The sequence below is a fragment of the Macrotis lagotis genome, chromosome 1, assembly GCF_037893015.1.
Source record: "Macrotis lagotis isolate mMagLag1 chromosome 1, bilby.v1.9.chrom.fasta, whole genome shotgun sequence".
NCBI lineage: Eukaryota > Metazoa > Chordata > Mammalia > Peramelemorphia > Peramelidae > Macrotis > Macrotis lagotis.
This window is the reverse complement of record NC_133658.1, coordinates 515,540,853-515,563,537: the sequence shown is the minus strand read 5'-3', so window position 1 is coordinate 515,563,537 and position 22,685 is coordinate 515,540,853. Positions and strand designations below refer to the sequence as shown.

General features: G+C 32.4%; 1 protein-coding gene across 5 annotated transcripts in view; it reads left to right on the top strand.

Moving 5' to 3' along the window:
* Positions 1 to 22,685, top strand: part of USP9X (ubiquitin specific peptidase 9 X-linked) — a 174,239-nt gene that overhangs the window by 26,124 nt on the left and 125,430 nt on the right. For all 5 annotated transcript variants that reach the window (XM_074214169.1, XM_074214168.1, XM_074214167.1 and 2 more), the window contains exons 3-8: positions 1,334 to 1,413; positions 4,688 to 4,800; positions 12,079 to 12,297; positions 15,999 to 16,114; positions 16,331 to 16,582; positions 16,657 to 16,795. In XM_074214169.1, the coding sequence (XP_074070270.1) occupies positions 1,334 to 1,413; positions 4,688 to 4,800; positions 12,079 to 12,297; positions 15,999 to 16,114; positions 16,331 to 16,582; positions 16,657 to 16,795 (919 nt within the window). The remainder of the gene's footprint in view (positions 1 to 1,333; positions 1,414 to 4,687; positions 4,801 to 12,078; positions 12,298 to 15,998; positions 16,115 to 16,330; positions 16,583 to 16,656; positions 16,796 to 22,685) is intronic.

Below are 22,685 nucleotides of genomic sequence, written 5' to 3'. Positions count from 1 at the left end.
TTTTGCATTTGTTATTGCCTCAAAATTGATGTGTTCCTGACCTAGTACTTAAAGGTAGAGAAGCTCTCTGTTCAATGGAAGACTTGGTATTTTGTTCCATTTAGTTTTTATACATGAGATTCCCGGGTTTGCTCAAAAGATTGGGCCTAAGTATTGCATTTGTTTAAAAGAAGTTTTAGTGGTCTATTAGGGTGAATTCTGTTAATTTAGAGGGGTCCAATATGAATTTCTTAGTCTTAATTTCAAGTCTCTTTTGAGACCTGAAGATCTCTTGACCTGCCTTGGGTGATCTGAACAAAGTATATTCATCTAGGAGATATATATACATATATATATATATATTCTCATCTTTTTCAGGAAGCCCTGTCTTCTCCTCTCTCTGATTTATCTTCATCATTTACAGCACTTCTTTTGAGCATACTTCATTCCATTTTGTTCCTCTTTCATTTAATTATTAAATACTTATTTTCGAGAAGTAACATTGCAATCAAAAGTGTTTTGAGGGCAGGGGAGGAGCAAAATAGTACTATAAAGCAGATGGGGGAGAAATAGTATAAAATATGTTAGTGATCTATGATTAACCATGTACTTTCGTGTATTTATTCAATTTTGATTCTCCCAAAAACCTTGAGGTAGCATAGTTAATTCAGTTTTACAGTTGAAGTAAAAAGAGCCTAGAGTAATTATTTGAACAGCTTTAAAGCCACCAAATGACAGATTTGTGAACAGAGATCCATTTCTCCTGATTTCAAGTCTATTAATCTCTCTTCGTTATATCTCATAATGTCTTTTTGGGATGGGGCATCTGGGTGCTTAAGCTGAGTGAGATTTGGGAATGCAGGAGATGCCACCTGGATCATGTTATCTAAATTAGTAGTTAGATAATACCTTTAGAGGTAAGAAGATGTCTCTTCCATCAAGGGGTAGGAAGGACAATTTGCCTTCCTGACAAAGAGGTGGTGCCTTCACTTCTGCTTCTTTTTCAGTGGTGGGAATATTGCCAATCTGAACATGTAACACCTTAGTTCTCTTTGTAATTTTGTCGCAGAAAGTCATTGTTTAACTGATATTTTATTGTTACAAAGAAAATCATTTGGATGTCATGTTAAGTTTAAGCAGAATTTAGTATTCTCTTTTTTTCTATCATTATTAAATTATTTTGCTTTGTGGCTTAGAGAACTGGGTGACTATAATAGGTTTCCTTGGCCCCTGTACATCGTAATTTAATGGCGTAGTAAATTTTTTTGACATGACAATGTGAATGTTATAATTGGTCAGTTCTTTACAGATCCTTTTTACTACTAACAAATGAAACTTTTATTGCTACCCTCAGGCCCCGTTGGGTGGTTCCAGTTTTACCAAAAGGGGAATTAGAAGTTCTTTTAGAAGCTGCTATTGATCTTAGTAAAAAAGGTGAGTTTTCAATATTTATCAATACTTAGTAAAATGTGTATCACTAAAATATCTGAGACTGTGAAGTCTTTAATTTATGCACTTATGTTTTTTCCTAATTGAATATATAATTGAATAAACCTATTGAATATTAAATTGAATAAACCAACTAGCCAGTATCTTAAAAACTGGGAGCACTGAGCTTTTGAGCTTATGGGTTTTTTGTTTTATTTTTCATAGAATCTCAAACCCGATTTTCTCCTCCCCTCCTCCAAATTAATTTATACTATTTCTGTAGTATAAATTCTTACTGTGTTAATCTGGAAATTTTTCATACATAGAAAAAATGGTTTATCTATCTTAAATACCAGCAGATCAAAAAGTTTGCCTTTTCATTCTTTTCCTTATTTAATAGGGTACCTGACATCTTACCATTTGTGAGATATTATAATATGAAAATGAATATGATTTCATGTTAAAATGATTTATTTGCATGTGTGTCTATGTGTGTATATATACATGCATACACACACACACACACACACATATATATATATATATATATATATATATATATATATATATATATATATATATATATATATCCTTGTTTTAATTCATGCTATGCTATAGCAAAAGTTTGGCAATTAAAAAATTCTTTTAATAGGATCTGGGAGAAGAGGAGAGGCCTTAATTTAAGCAAATCCAGAAAGTAGTATTGCCCCTTTTTTTGTATTTTATTTGTCAAGTTAGCTTAGTAACTCTTAAACTTATTTAATTAACTAAGGATCCCACTTGAGGTAGAATTGGAATTTGTATATTCAAAAATAATTATTTATTTTTAAAAGAATTATGCTTAAAAGAACAGATATTAGCATGCATGGAATTAAGTATACATAAATACTATGTCCAAATATAAAATTGAGTAGGTGACGCCATTGTTTTTCATCTTTTAGCTTTTGGTTTACTAATGGGTGTTGTTATACTGTTTTCTGTCGCCATTTTTAAAAACTAAGAATACATAAAACAACTAAGCAGTTGGGAGTATAGTTGAAGATTAACATGATTGGATTTTGTTTACATTTTTACTAGCATATAAACTAATGAAAAATTATATGCATGTGATTTGAAGGAAAATATTGATATGAAATTTTACTTTCAATAGGTAATTTCTACTAGAGTAAGGTACTGATTTAATTAACTGGTTTCAAAATTAGACTCCATGTGCCTTAGTGAAAAGAGACTAGATCTTGAAGTCAAGGAAACCTCAGTTGAATCTTGCCTCTGACTCACTCTGGTTGTGGGAACCCAGGAAAGTTGCTTATTTCTCAGTGTTCCCAGACTTTAACCTCATAGAACTCCAAATTGCTGAGGAGATACTAGTTTGCATTGATGGAATCAAGGATATATCAATACTTATACCAGTGAAATCATAGGTATAGTCCAAGAAAAGTCATGACTGTAAAACTTGACTTATTCTGTGAAGCAGTCTCCAACTTAGTAGCATAGGATTGTGTTCATATTTAATTTTCTCTAATACTGCGTGATGTGAATAAAGGAGATTTTGATACTGCCCAAGCAGCTTAAATATCTAATACATAGTATCTTAATTTTATGTATTAAGAATCTTAACACTATTCCCAAATTTCCATTCAAATCATTTTGTACCTCAAGTTATTCTGCAGTATATAACAACAGTAGATAAATTATCTTTTTAATTTATTTAAATTGCAAGTTACATTTCTTCATCTTTCACCTATACTGTACTACAGTGGGATCCAGGAACTCAAATTTCCTCTCCACTTTAAAAGTAGTAGATGGGTGCTCTCATGTCTCAGCTGGTTCTGGTAGTGGTTCTTCTGATTTGAAATGACTGCTGAAGCATGGAGTGAAGAAAATTTCTTTCTTGAGAGATCATGGAAGTTTAGCCACTTGTCTGAGTAAACCTTCATAGCTATTCCAGTTTTCTGCAGTCTTTGTGATCACTGTACCTTATATATGCAGACCATCTCAATTTATGTCATTGTATTCATCCCAATGCCTGGAATATATAGTAGGGATTTAATAAATGCTTATTGAATGAATTTGCCCAGGATTTGCCCAGTTGTACCCTTCTCCATGGGGTTGTGTGGTACATGTACAGAGCCCTTTTGGTCAGAAGAGCCACCTCAGCTCCACTCTGCTCCTAAAGATCAGTGGGTGACCTTAGGCAAGTCACTGAGCCTGTTCGGGTTCCTCATTTATAAAATGAGCCTCTAAAGTCCCTGCAGCCACCACATCCCATCAACTGCTTTTGAACAGGCTTATAGTAAAGATTATATACAAAAACTGCTTTTAGTTGTCTAAGGATTATCTTCTTTATCTTGCTCTTTTTCCTTTAACTTCTTTTTAACCATTAGTAAATAAATTTCCCAATGGAAGCTTAGTCACAAATAGGAAATAGATACTAAAGTATAGATCTTTTCCTTTCTTTTTTCTTTTCTTTTTTGAACAGCAAGTATATTTGAAAGGAAAATCACATTATACTTTTCCTGGTCAGGAAGCTGTGTTTTGGAATATAAGGCTCTGGGATACTAGGAGAAAAGAAGCTAGCATGGAGGTTAGGGGTGCTCCTGCTGGGAAGAAGTGAGGAATGGAAAGACTCAGTTTTTTCTCTTCACAACTTTTCTACCTTAACACACATGATCTTTGGCCCATTCTTAGGGAAGGGGCTGTGATTTGACTGGTGACAAATTCTACATAGTATCTGAACTCAGTAGGAGTAAAGATGACAAAATCCAAAACAAGGAGGTAAACAGGGTTGTTCATATGTCAACTTTCAACCATTTCTTTGTTATTTATAAATAGAGACATCCTACAGGTATGAATTCATTTTATTTTATTTTATTCTTGGTTTTTGCAAGGCAATGGGGTTAAGGGACTTGCCCAGGGTCACACAGCTAAGTAATTATTAAGTGTCTGAGGCCAAATTTTAACTCAGGTCTTCCTGACTCCAGTCCAGTGCTTTATCCACTGTACCACCTAACTGCCCTATGAATTTATTTTAAAAATTCGTTCAAGATAAAGTGGGTAAATCAAGCTAAATTTTCATCTCCTCACATTTTAAAGAGTTAATTGTCATTTTGCTTTTTAATTTTAATGTTTAGCAAAGATTTTTTTAGTTTATTGAATTATTGATTTATTAATTACCTGATTTATTAATCACTTGTATGCTTATAGTTCAGGTTAGAGATAAACAAGGGAGATGCTATTATGTTGTAAACAAGCATTTTTTCTTTTCTTATTTCTCATATAGGTCTTGATGTTAAAAGTGAAGCATGTCAACGTTTTTTCCGAGATGGGCTAACAATATCTTTCACTAAAATCCTTACGGATGAGGCAGTGAGTGGCTGGAAGTTTGAAATTCATGTGAGTTTTGTATTTAATCTGTGGAAAGCCATAGGAACTTAGAACAATCATTTTTATCTGCAAAATCACTAGTGTATGAAAGGTCTGTCATTGAGATTCGTCCCTTAGCTTTTTTTCCCCATTATCTGCTACTTTAGGATTCAGGATCTATTGGTACTCTAGAATTCCTTATCCCTTCACTCACCATTTTATTTTATTTCTGCAAATCTTTTACTCAGGGGTCAGAGCTTTTTCAAATTTCTCTATTCTTAGACTTCTTCAAAGGTAATGAAACTCACTTGACTTGCCTATTCTGTTACTTATCAGTCCTGCTCCTCTAATCTTATTGACAATTAGTCTTATTACCCCTAGGGACTTCTTCCTAGCTCTTCCTCTCTCTGAAAACCTTCGACTATATCTCTATCCTCCATATCAGTATCAGATATTTACTTTCTTTACACTGAGAAAATTGAAATCATCAAAACCTAGAAATTCCCTTTCCTTCCCTGTAACACTTCTTAAAATTTTATAGCAGTCACCCCCAGAATGATGAATCTTCTTATCCTTCTTTCCTTACCCCTGTCCGTACACCTTTTCCAATAGCAATCATTCTACTGCTTTCCTTTATCCTTTACTCTCCTCCCTTTTTGGGGACCCTTCTCATCTCTTATTTCCCTATGAACTTTCATTTTCTCCATTTTCATCGATTCCATCTATTTTTCATAACCATTCCTAAAAAAAGGAAGCTTCCCTTGTTGTATTCTCTCTCCCCTGCATAGAAAAGTAATCGTGTTTTGTTTTTATTTTTCTTATTTCTTCTATAACTATTTTATCTTCAACTTTTTTTGTAATTTGGCTTTCATTTTTAGTGTTAATGAAACTTTCTCAAAGCTCACTGGTGATCTCCTAAATTACTGAATCATCTCTTTAGCCTCTATACCATTTTTGTTTAATCATCATTCCTTGTGAATATTTTCTTCTCCTTTACTTTGAGAGATTTCACACCTCTGCCTAATCACATCTTTGTCTTTGCTGGCTTTTTTTTGACCCTCAAAAATTGATGTTCCCACAGTCACCAAATTTAGGAAATAGAAAGATCCAAGTTTAGATTCTGGCTCCCATTAGCAAGCTAATGTAAATTTGCCAAGTTGTTTAACCTCTATAAGCCTCAGTTTCCCCATTTGTAAATAGAGGTAACAATAACACGTCAAAGATTTTTATTGTGAAGGTCCAATATGAGTATATCTAGAGTACTTTCAGATTTTTTCCTTAGCAGATTATTAAAATAAAATTTTAACTGTCCTTCCTTGATATATTTTTAAAGCACTTAAATTTGTAATTGTTAATTATTTGCATGATATATAATATTTTAACTGTCACTCTGCCCCTTGTTCTGGCTTTATGTTTGTAAACAGTGCTACAAAATATATATATCCACTCTCCCACTGTAGAAGTGTTGCATTATCCTTCAAAACCCAAAACTTGGATTAGTGAAAAGAGCCCTGGGCTACATATCTAAAGACATGATTGAATGGAGATTGAGGTTCTGACATGCTCCCTATATGACCTTGCTTAATCATCTTGGGGCTTGGCTTCAGATACCTCATCTATAAGATGAAGGGATTGAACTTAGATAAAGTGTAAAGTCACTATTTCTAAATTTTATGATCTAAAAATATGATGATTTACTTAGGAAACTCTAAAACTTGAATTTTAAAATTTTTTGAAACTAGTAATTAAGGGAGCATGTTATTAAAACAAACCTTATATCAAGACTTTTCAATTCTTTCAAAATAACTATAAAAATGTATGTGAATATTTGGAAAGTAATGCACAACACATACTTAACATATCAGTAGATATAATTGCAATGCACTTTATAAAGATAAAAAAAGACTGTAAAATTTTTTTATCCATTGTTATGCTATACCAGTATAATGGCAGGGAGTGGGGTGGGAGGAATGAGGAAAAAACAACCAAAAAACCTATGTTAACTTAAAAGATTTAGTACCATTCCAGTTAGATTTCTAAAGAGTTAACTCTGTACAACCAGACAAGGTAACTATTTATTTTGAGGACCAAAGATTGATCTTCTCAATGAAAATGATTTTAAAAATAAAGTAGGAATGAAAGGAGTTTAGATTTAGAAGATGTTAAAATATTTTGTTGAAGCATTAATCATTATTTATGATATTTTGTACTGATAAAAATAAAATAGAAAAGTTAGGTAAACTGTCCATTAAAATAATCAGAATACTCTAATATTTGCTAAATTAATATTTTTTCCTAGGAGAATTTAAGAAAGACTTCATCAAATGTCTGCTAAAATGTACATTTCTGTGAAATTTTCAAAAACCACCTAGACTAGTAAACCTGTTAAAGGAAACATGATCAGTCTGACATGACCTATTCTTTATGAACCTTTGCTGATGTCACCTCTATTACTGCTTCCTTTTCCAGATGTTCACTGGGCATTCACTAAGCATCTCTAATTCTGCCTTTGAGATCAAGCATACTAAACTGTATTTGGTGGAATCCATTTTCTTACTTTTGTAATCTGGACACATATCCCTTTATTTAGCTCAGTCATTTTGATTCCCAGTCACATTGATAAAAATCCTTCTGTCCTTTCAGATGTAGTTCCTCTGAGGGAAATTACTGTAATTCATTAAGGTTATCTCTCTTACCATCTTCTTACTTGTCAGATACCAACTTCATATTAACCCTTTTTTGTTGTGTTCTTTCCAGATGATAGGTCATTATTCTTGGCAGAAAAAGAAGACAGATAAAAATCGAACAGCTCTCGCAAACTTGCTCAGAATCACTCTGAGCAGGGATCCCCTTCCTTCTTTGAGCTTTTCTTTTTGGGGAAAAAAAATTAAGCAAAAACTAAAACTGATACTTGCCTCCTTTTTTTCCCTGAACTTCGCTCCATTCTTAGTCTTGACTCTCCTGAAACTTTTTATAGAGCTGTTTTAAACTCTTATGTTTACTTTCTATTACTTTTGTTACATTTTGTGTGTTTGCATGTATGTGTGTTTTACTATTTAATGCTTGTGGGTGAGTTCTTGGAGGATTGACATCAGTATCTTTAGGAAATTTACATTTTTCTTCCTCATTGGAATTTCTGTCTTCAGAATTTCATTTTCTAGAGCTGAAGATCTCTCCTGTATTGATTTGTCCTCCATAATTATTTTCTAATTTCCTCAGAATCTTTAAAAAGTATTTACTTAAATCCTTGATTTGTGACAGCCTATTTTCAGCTTTCTTCCTTTCTAGGACAAAGTTCGAGATGGTTGATTTTTCCCCCTCCATGTCCGTCTGATTTTCATCCTAACAATACATGAACGACATATGTACATCCAGGATAGAATTTCCCTTGGTTGGTTCCTCTAACTTTTAAAAATGAAATTATTTAAAGGATATTAAAGAAATTACTTACCTGCTTTTGAAAAAGATAATCTAGTGTAGGTTGACTGCACAATTCAAAATCATCTCTATGACCCTTTCTTACCCTTTCCCCAACTCTCTCCAGCATCACTATCAAACAGCTTTGTCAGTCTTGTGATCTCTTTCCCAGCTCACTGTGCTTCCTCCTTCTAGTTTCTTCTGGACATTCTTCCTCCCTTTCTTCCTTTAACTATACTATTTCTTTTGAATTAAGTTAAAATTACTTAAGAGTTGTATGATAATCATGAGTCCTCCCACCACATCTCAATGATACACCCCAACCACCCATCCCTCACCATCTCCAACATTTCATTGAATGATGGAATTCTACTAGTAAGGAGCCCTGTTTTCCTCAATTTCTTTATGCAGATCAGTAATCAGTTCTACAAAACATTCTTAGTTGCTTAGGGTACTGAAAGTTTAATCAGTTGTTCAGAGAGAGATTTCTTTAGTTATAGGTAGGATTTTAAACCCAGATTTTTCTGACCTCTAGTTCATCTTGTTTGTTTGTCTATCTTTTATATTTCAACTGCTGAAGCCATAGATTTACATAATTTTTTTTAGGATTTGTTCACCTGTCAAATCGAGTTCAACTGCTGTTCTTATACTACAGTTTCTCTCTGGTTTCTAACTTGATTATATGGAAGTAGTTTTCCTCTTCCCTCTTTTCTGTTTAAAGCCCTTGAAATTAGATATATAAGATTAAAATTAACTCACTCTTCTAAGTTCTTTTCATATTTTCATTGTTATACTTTGTTTTGTATTATTTTCCTTTTTGAATACATCTTTTTTACTATCTACAGAACAATACCTTGTAAAGAAATTGAGACAGACTGAGAAAGGGGAAAGGAAAGCACGTCAGGGAAACTAAGCAACTCCTTTTTTGAATTTGATAGTTTTAATGATGCGTTTCACAACTGTATACCTCCCCATTGAAGAGAAACAGGTCTATTTCCTCATTGAGGTTAAATTTGGTTATTATAATTACAAAGCTTTGAGGTTTTTGTATGTTTCTTTTATATTGTTATAATCAATGTGTTCATTGATTTCTTTCTTCAGCTTAACTCTATACCTGTTCATAAGAGTATTTCCCCATAGTTCTCTTCATTTATTTCAATACCATAATAGTATAATGTATCCACATTCAAAAAATTTATTTTGTCATTCCACAGTTGATAGACCTCTATTTTGTTTACCTTACTTTGTTTCTACTGACAATATTTTTTTTATATATATAGGACCTTTCCCTCTCAGTTCTTTTTAGGACATATATGCCTAACAGTGAAATCTGAAATAAAGTGTGTGGTTACCTGTCATTTATTGTAATTTGTTTTGGACTGAATTAATATAGCAAAAAAAATTGCTGTCTTTGACCAATTAAATTTATTCCACAAATGGTTATTCAAAATGGAAAAAAATGGACATTATTAAAAATATTAAAAACCACAAGTCCTCTTTATAAAACTATAAAAACAAACTGGTAAATTATAACATTCATTTATGCTAATACACAATGAAACATAGGTATATGATTTTATATTATCTAAAATAAAAAATTAAAATAATTTTCAGTGGGGAAGCAGTAGTTTTCCTGGGAAATATATTAATCATTAGCAAGTTTATATGCTTCCCTTTCTCTCCATTGTTATTTGAAATAAGCTGGAAATGGAACTGATAGATTATTTCATTACATTCAGGAAAGAGCTAAGGCTCTCTTTGTTGTTATCATGATTTACTTCAATGAAAACCCAGACAACTAGTTTAAAAAACACTCTTTGAGGAATTTAATAGTTTTAATAAAGTAGCATGATATAAATTAAAGAAAAACAACCTCATTTCCATGTAACAATAATCAAATACTTTGAAAAAGTTGAAAGAAGTCTCATAATAGCTGATTCCTTGCCTAAATTTTCCTAATTTGTTAAAATTGATTTCTTAGTTTCTTCTGACAAAATTAACTGTTTAATGTAAATCACCAAAAGTGGGTACTTGTCACCTCTTTTGACATTGTCTCTTCTAGCATAAATGCCTAGCGCATATTTCAGTGTCTTAATTGTTTTCGGCTTAATCACTTACCTTACTTTCTTCCTCCAGCCCCTTACTAAATAACCTTTGACTGGTTTCTTTTCTGTCTTTTATGGCCATCTTTCTCAGTCATCTGAACTTTTGCAGCCTCTAATTTAGCTTCTGATTCTACCTGCTGAAACTCCCCTCACTTTTGATGTTGATTCTTCCTCTTATTAGACTTTTCTTCTCAATTGACTTTCAAGACACTGTTATTTATCCATTGTTCTTTTATCTGTCTGTTTTAACATTATCTTCTCGTTCATGATTTTTCTGCTGTACTCAGTTAAGCACAAGTATCTATTATGGGTTTTTTTTTTGTTTTGTTTTGTTTTTTGTTTTTAGCTATTTCCTTTGGTGATTTCATCAACTCCAAGACTTCAGTTAGCATCTCTGAGCAGATGATTCCTACATCTTTATCCTCATCTGTCTCTCCTGACCTTTAGCTTTTCATTCCCATTTGTGTGCTCAACATCTTCATGTTGGCATTTCATTGTTACCTAAAATTCAAAATATCCTGAATTTTGCTGGTGAATCAGTTAGACTTCAACTCTTCCTGTTTCATTTGAGTATGTTACCATAGACCCAAGGATCACCACCTTGAAGTCATCCTTGAATTTTCTTTCCCTCTCATCCCTTATATCAGCTATAGTGCCCATGAAATCTTTCTTAGCTAACTCTTTTTCCTTTACTCATGTGTCCATCATCCTAATTCATGCTCCATTAACCAGGTTATTACTGTAATTTCCTCTTTGTGATTACAACTTATAATATTTCTCCTCCCCATTTGATTCTATTTATTATTTTCCAAAAGTAATACTCATGTCTCTCCTTGTATTCTGCTGAAAAATCTTCAATAGTTTCTTTTAGAACAAATTAGAAACTCCTTTATATTCATTTGAGACCCTATATAATCTTGTTCGAGCTTGCTAATAATGTAATCTGTGTGTATGTATGAAACTCTACTGTTCTCTATTCCCCATCATAAACATTACATTTCCAAGCCTTGTATATTCAAAACCATTCCCTTATCCTTAGAATGTAGTCTCTCCTTTAGTAATCGACCCCTCTTTTATCTTCCTACAAGGTACTTAGGGACTTCCTTTTCTGTAATCCCTTTCTTCATCTGTAATGTTATGCTCTTCTCAGAATATTTTGTGTTTATCTTTGTGCTTATTATCTCAATGTTAACTCTTTGATGAATGGCACTTTTCTATTTGTTAATCATATTTTGGGGAAATTAGTCCATATTCAAAAAGACCAAGTAGTGAGTAGTTAGTTCAGTTTGAATTAAATTTCTCCTTTTCTGACTCAGTTCTTCTTTATCCCTTTTACTTTTTTATATTCTTTACTTGAGTCTGATAATAGTAGCCATATACCTAATTTAACCAGAGAGAAGTGGTTAGCTTGCTGAAATTTGTTTTAAAACTCATCATTAGAAAATCAGAGTAAGAAAACAGGAAATTTTCTCTTGTTTATTAAAGAAAGTGGAACCTTAGAAAGTGGAACCTTAATTTTATCCAAGAAATAAGAAATAATGTAGTTAACATCACAGGTGCCATATTGTTGGTAGTAGTATGTATAGCATATAACTTATTTTTTATATGCTTAATTTTTCCAACACATTTCGAAATTCTTGAGTGAAGTTAGATCTTTTTTTTTAATCTTGCTGTTGAATATAGAAAAGTTAAGTTTATTAGTTATATAATTTAGAAGACTTAGCTATTGCTAAATTTAAAATACTTTTCATGAATTTTAAAATACCTTTCTTTTCTTTTAAAACAGAGGTGTATTATTAATAATACTCATCGCCTAGTAGAGCTTTGTGTGGCCAAGCTTTCCCAAGACTGGTTTCCACTTCTAGAACTTCTTGCTATGGCCTTAAATCCTCATTGCAAATTCCATATATACAATGGTACACGTCCATCTGAAACAATTCCTGCAGGTGTTCAGTTGGCAGAAGATGAACTATACGCCCGTCCTCCAGATCCACGATCTCCAAAAGTGTGTTGGTTTGTTTTCAAAGTTAAAATTCCATTTGCATTTTTGCTCCAGCTTTCTAGATTAAGTTAACTACTCAATCTCTTTTAAGAAAAATAAAGGAAGAATCATTTGTTATTTCTCTTAAAGGGTTTCTGCATCATTTTCTATTTGACTTTAATTGTACACTATTTAGGCCATATATTCTTCCTTCTAGTTTTACCTTTTTTGGGACAGTAATTCTATTTAAGAAACATGTAATAATTATATAAGATGTTGTAGTGAAACTAACTTTGGGGATCTTAGGAGGCTTTTTTTTTAAATTGGTGCTTGAACTTGTGTGGGTTGGGTTGTTTTCTTACTATTCACCTTTCCATTTTTTACAGGCACTTAAATATTTTTGTTTGCTTTTTGGCCAAAATACTACCAGAAAGCTTCTGCTTTTTTTTTTCTACTAGCACAATGTAATTTGTGATAATGACTTCGTGAAGCAAGAACTTGGCCTTCAATCTCCAAGATTCACAGTATCTCTAAAATTATTCCAAAGTGTGATCCATAATCTTTTATTTATTTGTTTGTTTATTTATTAGGTTTTTTTCTATGCAGTTGGGTTAAGTGCCTTGCCCAAGGCCACTCGGCTAGGTAATTATTAAGTGTCTGAGATCAGATTTCAACCCAGGTACTCCTGACTCCAGGGCCAGTGCTTTATCCACTGCGCCACCTAGCTGCCCCAGATCCATAATCTTTTATAAAAAGTTCTTAGTTATGTTTAACTCAGAAAAAGTTCCTGTCTATTGGAAAACACATAAAAATTCTTATTAATTGTTAATTGACCTAAAATTAATATGCAAACTACATCTAGTGTGTGTTTAAAATTTACTTTATATTTTATTTCGTTCTTAGAATTCAGAAGTATTAATAAGGAATAATTTGGGTAATTCGTATCTCTAAGGCTGTTTTGGGATGTTTAAACTTACTGTCTTTTCCAGTATAATTTTTTGTGACTTGTAATAAATATTAGATAAACATGTCTGTTTTACTTTCTTTCCTCTTTCATAAAGTGTTTCTGTATCATGAAAGATCAGGTTCAAAATCAAGCAGGATTACTTAGAAAAAAAATTTTTGATAAATAGTTTGCAGTTCTCTTACTAGTTTCCTTCTGCCATTGAGTAAAGGGGATGGGGTTTTTGATTAGGTGAAATATTTGTTTTTTATAAGCAATATCACGGGAATTGAATTTGAAAGTTTAAAGTAGCAGTAAGCAAGGATTTTCTAATTTTTCTTAAGTACCTGCAATTTTAACATTTTTTGCTTGTTACATAGGAAAAGCCTTCATGGTTTATAGTTAATTCCTGTTTAGTTGCTTTGTAATAAACTAAGAATATTTTTACCTACATTTATCATATGGAAAGCATGGGAAAGATAATACTTATCTGCTAATTTTTTACCTTTTTATTGAAAGTACCTATGGAGATCTTTTTTTTTTTTTAAGGATTTCTAAGCATGGTCATCCCTTCCCTTCCCCCCTCCTGACTACAGGATGGAAGAAAAGTTATTCTGATAAGCAGAAAAGGGTAATTCACTTCAGTGAATGAATAGGTTATTTTCCTAAAGCTTACCTCTTAGTTATCATTTACTCTCACCCGAAAGTGAAGAATTTATTGCAATTTTTCTAGCAAAATCTCTGATAAAGTTTGTTTTAAAGACTTAACTCCTTAGTATTACCTGTACAGGATATTAAAAGATAGTCGTCAGTTGGATGTTGGCAATCTGAATTTCAAGTGATATCCAAGGAAATGAAAATAAATGATTTACTCTTATTCTCCAAAAACATTAGGGAAAAATGATAAATCTCATAGCATCAGTTCCCTGTTTTCCTTTGGAAAATTACAAAGTATAGAGCTTCAGTTTGGGTTGTTCTCCTTAGGTAGATACTGGAACTTGTTTCTTAACTATTCTTAACTTATACTAAGAATCTCCAGGTATTAGAATCATGTTTTAAGAAGAAACTTAAAAATCTCTCTTAATTCATGTGTGTGTGTGTGTGTGTGTGTGTGTGTGTGTGTGTACACATACATATATGATACTAATTGGAAAACACAAACATTTGCAGGGAGTTTCCAGTGATGGGAGCATATACAACAAACAAGTTTGTTCCCTCCTGGGTTTAAGGGAACCTTTGGTCTATGCTTAAAAAAAAAAAATACGCTTTCCCCTGAAATTTGGAGAAAACAAAATTGTCCAAAGTGTATCCTTTGTAGCAGACATTGTACAGTGTAGAATGGGAGTCAAGGGTTTCTAGCACTTACTGAGAGTCAGAATGAATTTTCCTTTATTCTCCCTTTCCCAGTCTCACATGCCCTGTCATAGAATTGAGTATGTTTTAATGGAAGCTACTTTTTAAAAGAGGTAATAAAAATTCATAAAGGGTTTTGGAATGGTTTATAATATAATCTTCTTGACAACTGGGACAGTCTTGCCTCAGTGTTTAAATCCTTTGCCTCTAGTGTGAGACTGGCACAGTATAGAGGCTAGCAGGTACTTGATGCTTATTGATTGATATAGCAAATAAACTCTTGAGTACACCTGAGAAAAAATGTTAGAAAATACTGTGTAGTTTAGACTATGACAGAATCTGAATTTTTTTTTGTTTTGAATGTCAAATTTTTTACTTCTCATGGTTTTATACTTATTTTCATTTATAATCTTTCCTTATGCATCTCCTTTTGGAGCAGAACTCAGAAGGAAATGTCTTCATTTCTGTCTTTTCTCTCATTGATGATGTATGGAAAAACAAGTGTTTGGGAAAATGAAAAAATGTTACAGCATGTTTTTCTGTAGAAATTCATGATCTGTGTCCCATTTTTTAGGTCTTTCCTGCCACATTAAAGACATGTAAAATTTATTTTTCCTTTCATATTTGTTCATGTGTGGAAGCATTTCTAGCTTCTTTTTTTGGTTGTTAGATTTATGCCTGGGCCAGGAATTATGAGGCTGTCAATATTTTGTATGGAATTTCCTCCATAATAATTATGAATTGATCCAATTCACCAGAAGCACTTGTGGACTCTCTTGTCTGACCTGTTTGCTTTATTATGTCTCTTGGAAAGGGTGGGGGAGCATGGATTCTTGAGTTTATGAGTATATTGCATAATGTTTGTAGGATCAATAATATTTTTTGTCTGAGATAATTAAATTATATTTATCCCTGGGTAACTTGATACTTTTTAACTAGTTATTTATATTGATATGAAATAAGCACACGCAATGTATTTTATGATCAGATATTTGGGGCTTTTCCTTTCTAGGACCTGATAAAATTCTCTTTATATGAATTTTTTATACCTGATAAAAATACTCAAAAATTACATGAAAAGGAGCTGTCTTTGACGAGAAAAATCTTGGGGTAGGAGCTAGAAGACATGGAATTTTACTTAGGTGTTATCCAAATAACTATTCAATGCTGAGTAAATGATTTCATTCTCTTTTGTATAAAAGTTGTATGCAAATGTATGTATGGTATGTTTTATAGAATGATAGTTTTAACATGAATTCCTTTAGAAAGTGATCTAATATTACAAATTAATTTTTAAAATTTCTTGTTAGTCCAGGACTCTACTTCTGTTATCAAGTGCTTCCTTTGAAAATTAATGTTTGAGGTAAGTAATATTTATCTTTATGCTAAAGAGAGAAAAATTAATTTTTTTTTCTTTAATGTATTACAGGGTTGGTTAGTGGATCTCATCAATAAATTTGGCACATTAAATGGGTTCCAGATTTTGCACGATCGCTTCATTAGTGGCTCAGCATTGAATGTCCAAATTATTGCAGCTCTTATTAAGTAAGTTGAACTAAAAATTTGGTTTGCTCTAGAAATTCAGTGTTGCATATGCAATTTTAAGATTGGATATCCAATTGATTTTTCTTTGATTAACAGTAATAAATCAAAATTACTCATTTTAATTTGCTTCCTATAAACACTTAATATAAATAAAAATTGCACAAATTTTATTTAAAAAGGAATATAGACTAGTTCTAATATTTTCCTTATTTTCAGACCATTTGGACAATGCTATGAGTTTTTGACACTTCATACAGTGAAGAAATACTTCCTTCCAATTATAGAAATGGTTCCACAGTTTTTAGAAAACTTAACTGATGATGAACTGAAAAAAGAAGCAAAAAATGAAGCAAAAAATGATGCTTTGTCAATGATAATAAAATCTTTGAAGAACTTAGCTTCACGAGTGCCGGGACAAGAAGAAACTGTAAAAAATTTAGAAATATTTAGGTTAAAGATGATACTTAGGTAAGACATTTTCTATTTGAAATTTTAATGTATTGCTTTTTTTTTTAAATACTAACACCAAGTTCTTTCTATAGGTTGTTACAAATTTCTTCTTTCAATGGCAAGATGAATGCCCTAAATGAGGTTAATAAGGTGATCTCTAGTGTGTCATATTATACTCACCGGCATGGTAATCCTGAGGAGGAAGAGTGGCTTACTGCAGAACGAATGGCAGTAAGTTTTTTTAATTTCTGCTTTTAATCGTGTATGTGGAAGGACAAGTTTGTGATAGAACTCAGATTAATTTTAGTTGAACTTCTTAAAATATAAATTATAAAAATCTGGTTAACTTATTAGTATTCTCAGTAACTGTCTACATTGATTAAGTTTATTATTGCATGGCAGAAATTAGGGTTCACATCATTTAAAAACTTTGTATTGCAAGTCCTCAATCTCTGTGTTAAAGCATGAACATTTTGGGGAATCAAGGTAAAGATATAAATGAGATTTAAGGGGAAAAATTTTAAAATGTAATGCACAAGTTAACCAGGAGACAGCAGTGGGTACAGTTACTTTCTTTTTTAAATGTTATTTTATTATCTAATATGTGCAAGTCAATTATCAGCATTCTTCTCTTTGTAAACTTTTGAGTTTCACATGCTTCTATCCCCCCCATCCCTATGACTGGATAATCTGATATAGTTTATACATACATAATCATGTTTAACATTTCCATATTCATCATGTTGTGACAGAAGAGTTAGAACTAAAGGGGAGAAAAAGACCATGAAAAAAAGAAAAAACATAAAACACTTTGTAAAAAAGTGAAACTACTGTTCTTTGGTCTTCATTTAGACTTTATACTTTTTTCTCTGGATGTGGATGGTATTTTCCATTACAAGTCTTTTGGAATTGTCCTTGATCCCTGAACAGTGTTGTTGTTGTTAAAGTGTACAATATTCTGGTTCTGCTCACTTCACTCGACATCAATTCATGTACAACTTTCCAGACTTTTTCGAACTCTGGACACTCATTATTTCTTACAGAACAGAGTTCATAAGCCATAATTTTTTTAGCCATTCCCCAAATGATGGGCGTCCCCATAATTTCCACTTCTTTGCCAATACAAAAGGAGCTGCTATAAATATTTTTACATGTGAATATTTTTTCCTTTTTTTTAATTTAATGATCTTTTGGAGTAGAGACTAGTAGTGTTACAGACTTTTTAATTGAAGAAATCTTCATATAAAAAAGTGAGGGATGAATTTGTTATACCCAAAAAGGATTTATTCAGGGTGAAATTTCTTCTGTTAGAAAGGAAACATTGGGGATAAAAAGATTATATGTGTATTGATTACTTGAGTTTGTCCTTTTCTGTGTTTGTGACAATTGTATAATTACCAAAAGGAACTGAACACACATGCTTGTGTTGTTGTTATTCCTTCAGCTTATTCAATTTAACTGGCATTATCCATGTTAAAATCTAGATTCATATATGCACCCAGTGGGACAGCACCCAAATTCTTAGAGGAGAAGTTGAAAGAATTACAGGAAGACGTAGACAGCAAAACTCTACTAGTGGGAGACCTCAACCTCCTGCTATCAGCTCTAGATAAATCGAATCATAAAACAAACAAGAAAGAAATTAGGGAGGTAAATAGATTGTTAGAAAAATTAGATATGGTAGGCTTACGGAGGAAACTGAATGGGGATAGGAAGGAATACACCTTTTTCTCTGCAGTACATGGAACTTATACAAAAATTGACCATGTACTAGGACATAAAAACCTAAGGATCAACTGCAGAAAGGCAGAAATTGTGAATACATCTTTCTCAGATCACAATGCAATAAAAGTTATATGCAATACAGGGCCAAGGAGATATAGACCCAGAACAAATTGGAAACTAAATAACCTCATTTTAAAAAATGAGTGGACCAAAAAACAAATTATAGAAAGAATTAACCATTTTATCCTAGATAATGATAATAATGAAACAACATACCAAAAGCAACTCTCAGGGGATATATTATAGCTCTAAATGCTTATATGAATAAATTGGAGAAAGAGGAAATCAATGAACTTAACATGCAACTAAAAAAATTAGAGAAAGAACAAATCACAAATCCCCAATTAAGTACCAAATTAGAAATTCTAAAAATTAAAGGAGAAATTAATAAAATTGAAAGCAAAAAACTATTGAATTAATAAATAAAACCAAAAGTTGGTATTATGAAAAAAACAATAAAATTGATAAGCCTCTGGTCAATTTGATTAAAGAAAAGAAAGAAGAAAACCAAATTACTAGTATCATAAATGAAAAAGGTGAACTCACCACCAATGAGGAGGAAATTAAAGTAATAATTCGAAACTATTTTGCCCAACTCTATGCCAATAAATTTGATAATCTAAGTAAAATGGATGAATATTTACAAAAAATATAAGTTGCCCAGGTTAAATGAAAAAGAGATTAAATACCTAAACAATCCTATCTCAGAAAAAGAAATTCAGCAAGCCATTACTGAACTCCCTAAAAAAAATCTCCAGGGCCTGATGGATTCACAAGTGAATTCTACCAAACATTTAAGGAATAATTGGTTCCAATCCTATATAAAATCTTTGGGAAAAATAGGGAAAGATGGAACTCTGCCTAACTCTTACTGTGAAACCAATATGGTACTGTTACCTAAACCTGGAAGAGTTAAAACAGAGAAAGAAAATTATAGACCTATTTCCCTGATGAATATAGATGCAAAAATCCTAAATAAAATCTTAGCAAAACAATTACAACAAGTCATCACTAGGATAATACATTATGATCAAGTAGGATTTATTCCAGGAATGCAGGGTTGGTTCAACATTAGGAAAACTGTTAGTATACTCAATTATATCAACAACAAACCTGTCAGAAATCATATGATCATATCAATAGATGCTGGAAAAGCTTTTGACAAAATACAGCATCCATTCCTATTAAAAATACTAGAGAGTGTAGGAATAAATGGACTGTTCCTTAAAATAATTAGCAGTATCTATCTGAAACCATCAATAAGCATTATATTCAATGGGGAGAGGCTAGAGCCATTCCCAATAAGATCAGGGGTGAAACAAGGATGTCCATTATCACCACTACTATTTAATATTGTATTAGAAATGTTAGCAGCAGCAATTAGAGAAGAAAAAGAAATTAAAGGAATTAGAATTGGGAAGGAAGAGACAAAACTCTCACTATTCACAGATGACATGATGGTCTACCTAGATAATCCCAAGAAATCATCTAAAAAACTACTGGAAACAATTAGCAATTTTAGCAAAGTTGCAGGTTATAAAATAAACCCTCATAAATCCTCAACTTTTCTATATATATCTAGCAAGAAACAGCAGGAAGAGCTAGAAAGAGAAATCCCATTCAAAGTAATCTCAGACAATATAAAATATTTGGGAGTCTATTTGCCAAGACAGACTCACAATCTTTTTGAAAACAATTATAAAACACTAGTCACACAAATTAAATTAGATTTAAATAACTGGGCAAATATCAACTGCTCATGGATAGGTAGAGCTAATATAATAAAAATGACAATTCTACCAAAACTAAACTATCTGTTTAGTACCCCACCAATCAACATTCCAAAAAATTACTTTAATGAGTTAGAAAAAATTGTAAGTAAATTCATATGGAGAAATAAAAAGTCAAGAATTGCCAGGAGCTTAATGAAAAAAAGTGCAAAAGAAGGTGGCTTAGCCCTACCCCGATCTAAAATTATATTATAAAGCATCAGTCATCAAAACTGTTTGGTATTGGTTAAGAAATAGAGTGGTGGACCAGTGGAATAGACTAGGTGTAAAAGCAGGAGATGATTATAGTAAGCTACTGTTTGATAAACCCAAAGAGTCTGGCCACTGGGATAAAAACTCCCTCTTTGATAAAAATTGCTGGGAAAATTGGAAGTTAGTATGGAAGAAACTTAGATTAGACCAACACCTCACACCCTTCACCAAGATAAGATCCAAATGGTTACAGGACATAGACATAAAAAACAATACTATAAGCAAATTAGAAGATTAAGGACTAGTCTACCTGTCAGATCTATGGAAAGGGAAGGGGAACAGTTTAAGACTAAGGAAGAGTTGGAGAACATCACCAAAATCAAATTAGATGATTTCGATTATATTAAATTAAAAAGTTTTTGCACAGATAAAACCAATGTAACCAAGATCAAAAGAAATGTAGTAAATTGGGAAACAATCTTTACAACTAATGATTCTGACAAAGGACTCATTTCTAAAACATACAGAGAACTGCGTCATATTTTTAAAACAAAAAGCCACTCCCAATTGACAAATGGTCAAAGGATATGCGAAGGCAATTTACAGATGAGGAGATCAAAGTAATCTATAGCCATGTGAAAAAATGCTCTAAATCATTAATTATTAGAGAAATGCAAATTAAAGCTTCTCTGAGGTACCACCTCACACCTCTCAGATTGGCCAGTATGACCAGGAAGGATAATGATCATTGTTGGAAGAAATGTGGGAAATCTGGGACACTATTACATTGTTGATGGAGCTGTGAACTCATCCAACCCTTCTGGAGAGCTATTTGGAACTATGCCCAAAGGGCAACAAAAATGTGCATACCCTTTGACCCAGCAATACCACTACTGGGTCTATACCCTGAAGAGATGAGGAAAAAGGGTAAAAACATTACTTGTGCAAAAATATTTATAGCAGCCCTGTTTGTGGTGGCAAAGAATTGGAAATCCAATAAATGTCCTTCAATTGGGGAATGGCTTAGCAAACTGTGGTATATGTATGTCATGTAACATTATTGTTCTATTAGAAACCAGGAGGGACAGGATTTCAGGGAAACCTGGAGGGATTTGCATGAACTGATGCTGAGTGAGATGAGCAGAACTAGAAAAACACTGTACACCCTAACAGCAACATGGGAGTGATGCTCAAACTTGAAGGACTTGCTCATTCCATCAGGGCAACAATCAGGAACAATTTGGGGCAGTCTGCAAAGGAGAGTACCATCTGTATCCAGATAAGGAGCTGTGCAGTTTGAACAAAGTGCAAGGACTATTCCCTTTAATTTGGGGGGGGAAAAACATAGCTTATTGTCTGATCTTGTTACCTCTTAGACTTCTGTTCTCTTTAAGGATATGATTTCTCTCTCATCACACCCAATTTGGATCAAGGTACAACATGGAAACAAAGTAAAGACTGACAGAGTGCTCTCTGTGGGGGGGAGGGGGAAGGGAAGCAAGATGGGGGGGAAATGTAAAACTCAAATAATATCTTTAATAAAAATAAATTTAAATTAAAAAATCTAGATTCATGAGATATTTGAACCTTGTACCTTACTTAGATATTAGGGTTTTTGTTTTCTTTTTTCCTGTGTTTTTAGTATTCATGTTGTTACCCATAAGGTATTTAAACTTCAGTAGAATATATCACATAAGATGAGGATGGAATAATTTGTGAAGCATGATTTATTTATAGTCTTCCTTCCCCTTTTTTGAGTACTTCATGGATTAAGATGATGAAATGCTACTCTTAGTAATAAATAATTTTTCTAACAAAAATTATTGGAGAGGGGCAGCTAGATGGTACAGTGGATAGAGCACCGGCCCTGGAGTCAGGAGGACCTGAGTTCAAACTAGCCTCAGGCACTTAGTAATTACCTAGCTGTGTGATCTTGGGCAGGTTGCTTAACCCCACTGCCTTGCAAAAAAAAAAATTATTGGAGAAAAGTTTTGTGGAGAAGAATAATTCATGACTATGGAGGTATATTATTTCTCAAATTATTTTTCATTGTTTTACCAAAGACTTTTTAGTAAATGTTAAGTTAAATGTTAAAGAAAACTTTAATATCTAGAGGAGAGTGGTACATGGAAAGTACATCAATGCAGCATTTACCAGAGAAGAATCTTTTCTTTTTAAGACAATTTCTCATTAATTGGATACATATTACTCTTCAACTTAGGTTTCACATTCAGCATTTTCCACAAAGTTTTATAACCTGGAATTGTAAAAAGAAAGAAACCCACTCTTTTATTGCTTCTAAATGTGTACTGTATTTTAAATAGTAAAAGATAGACAAATTAATAAAACATATC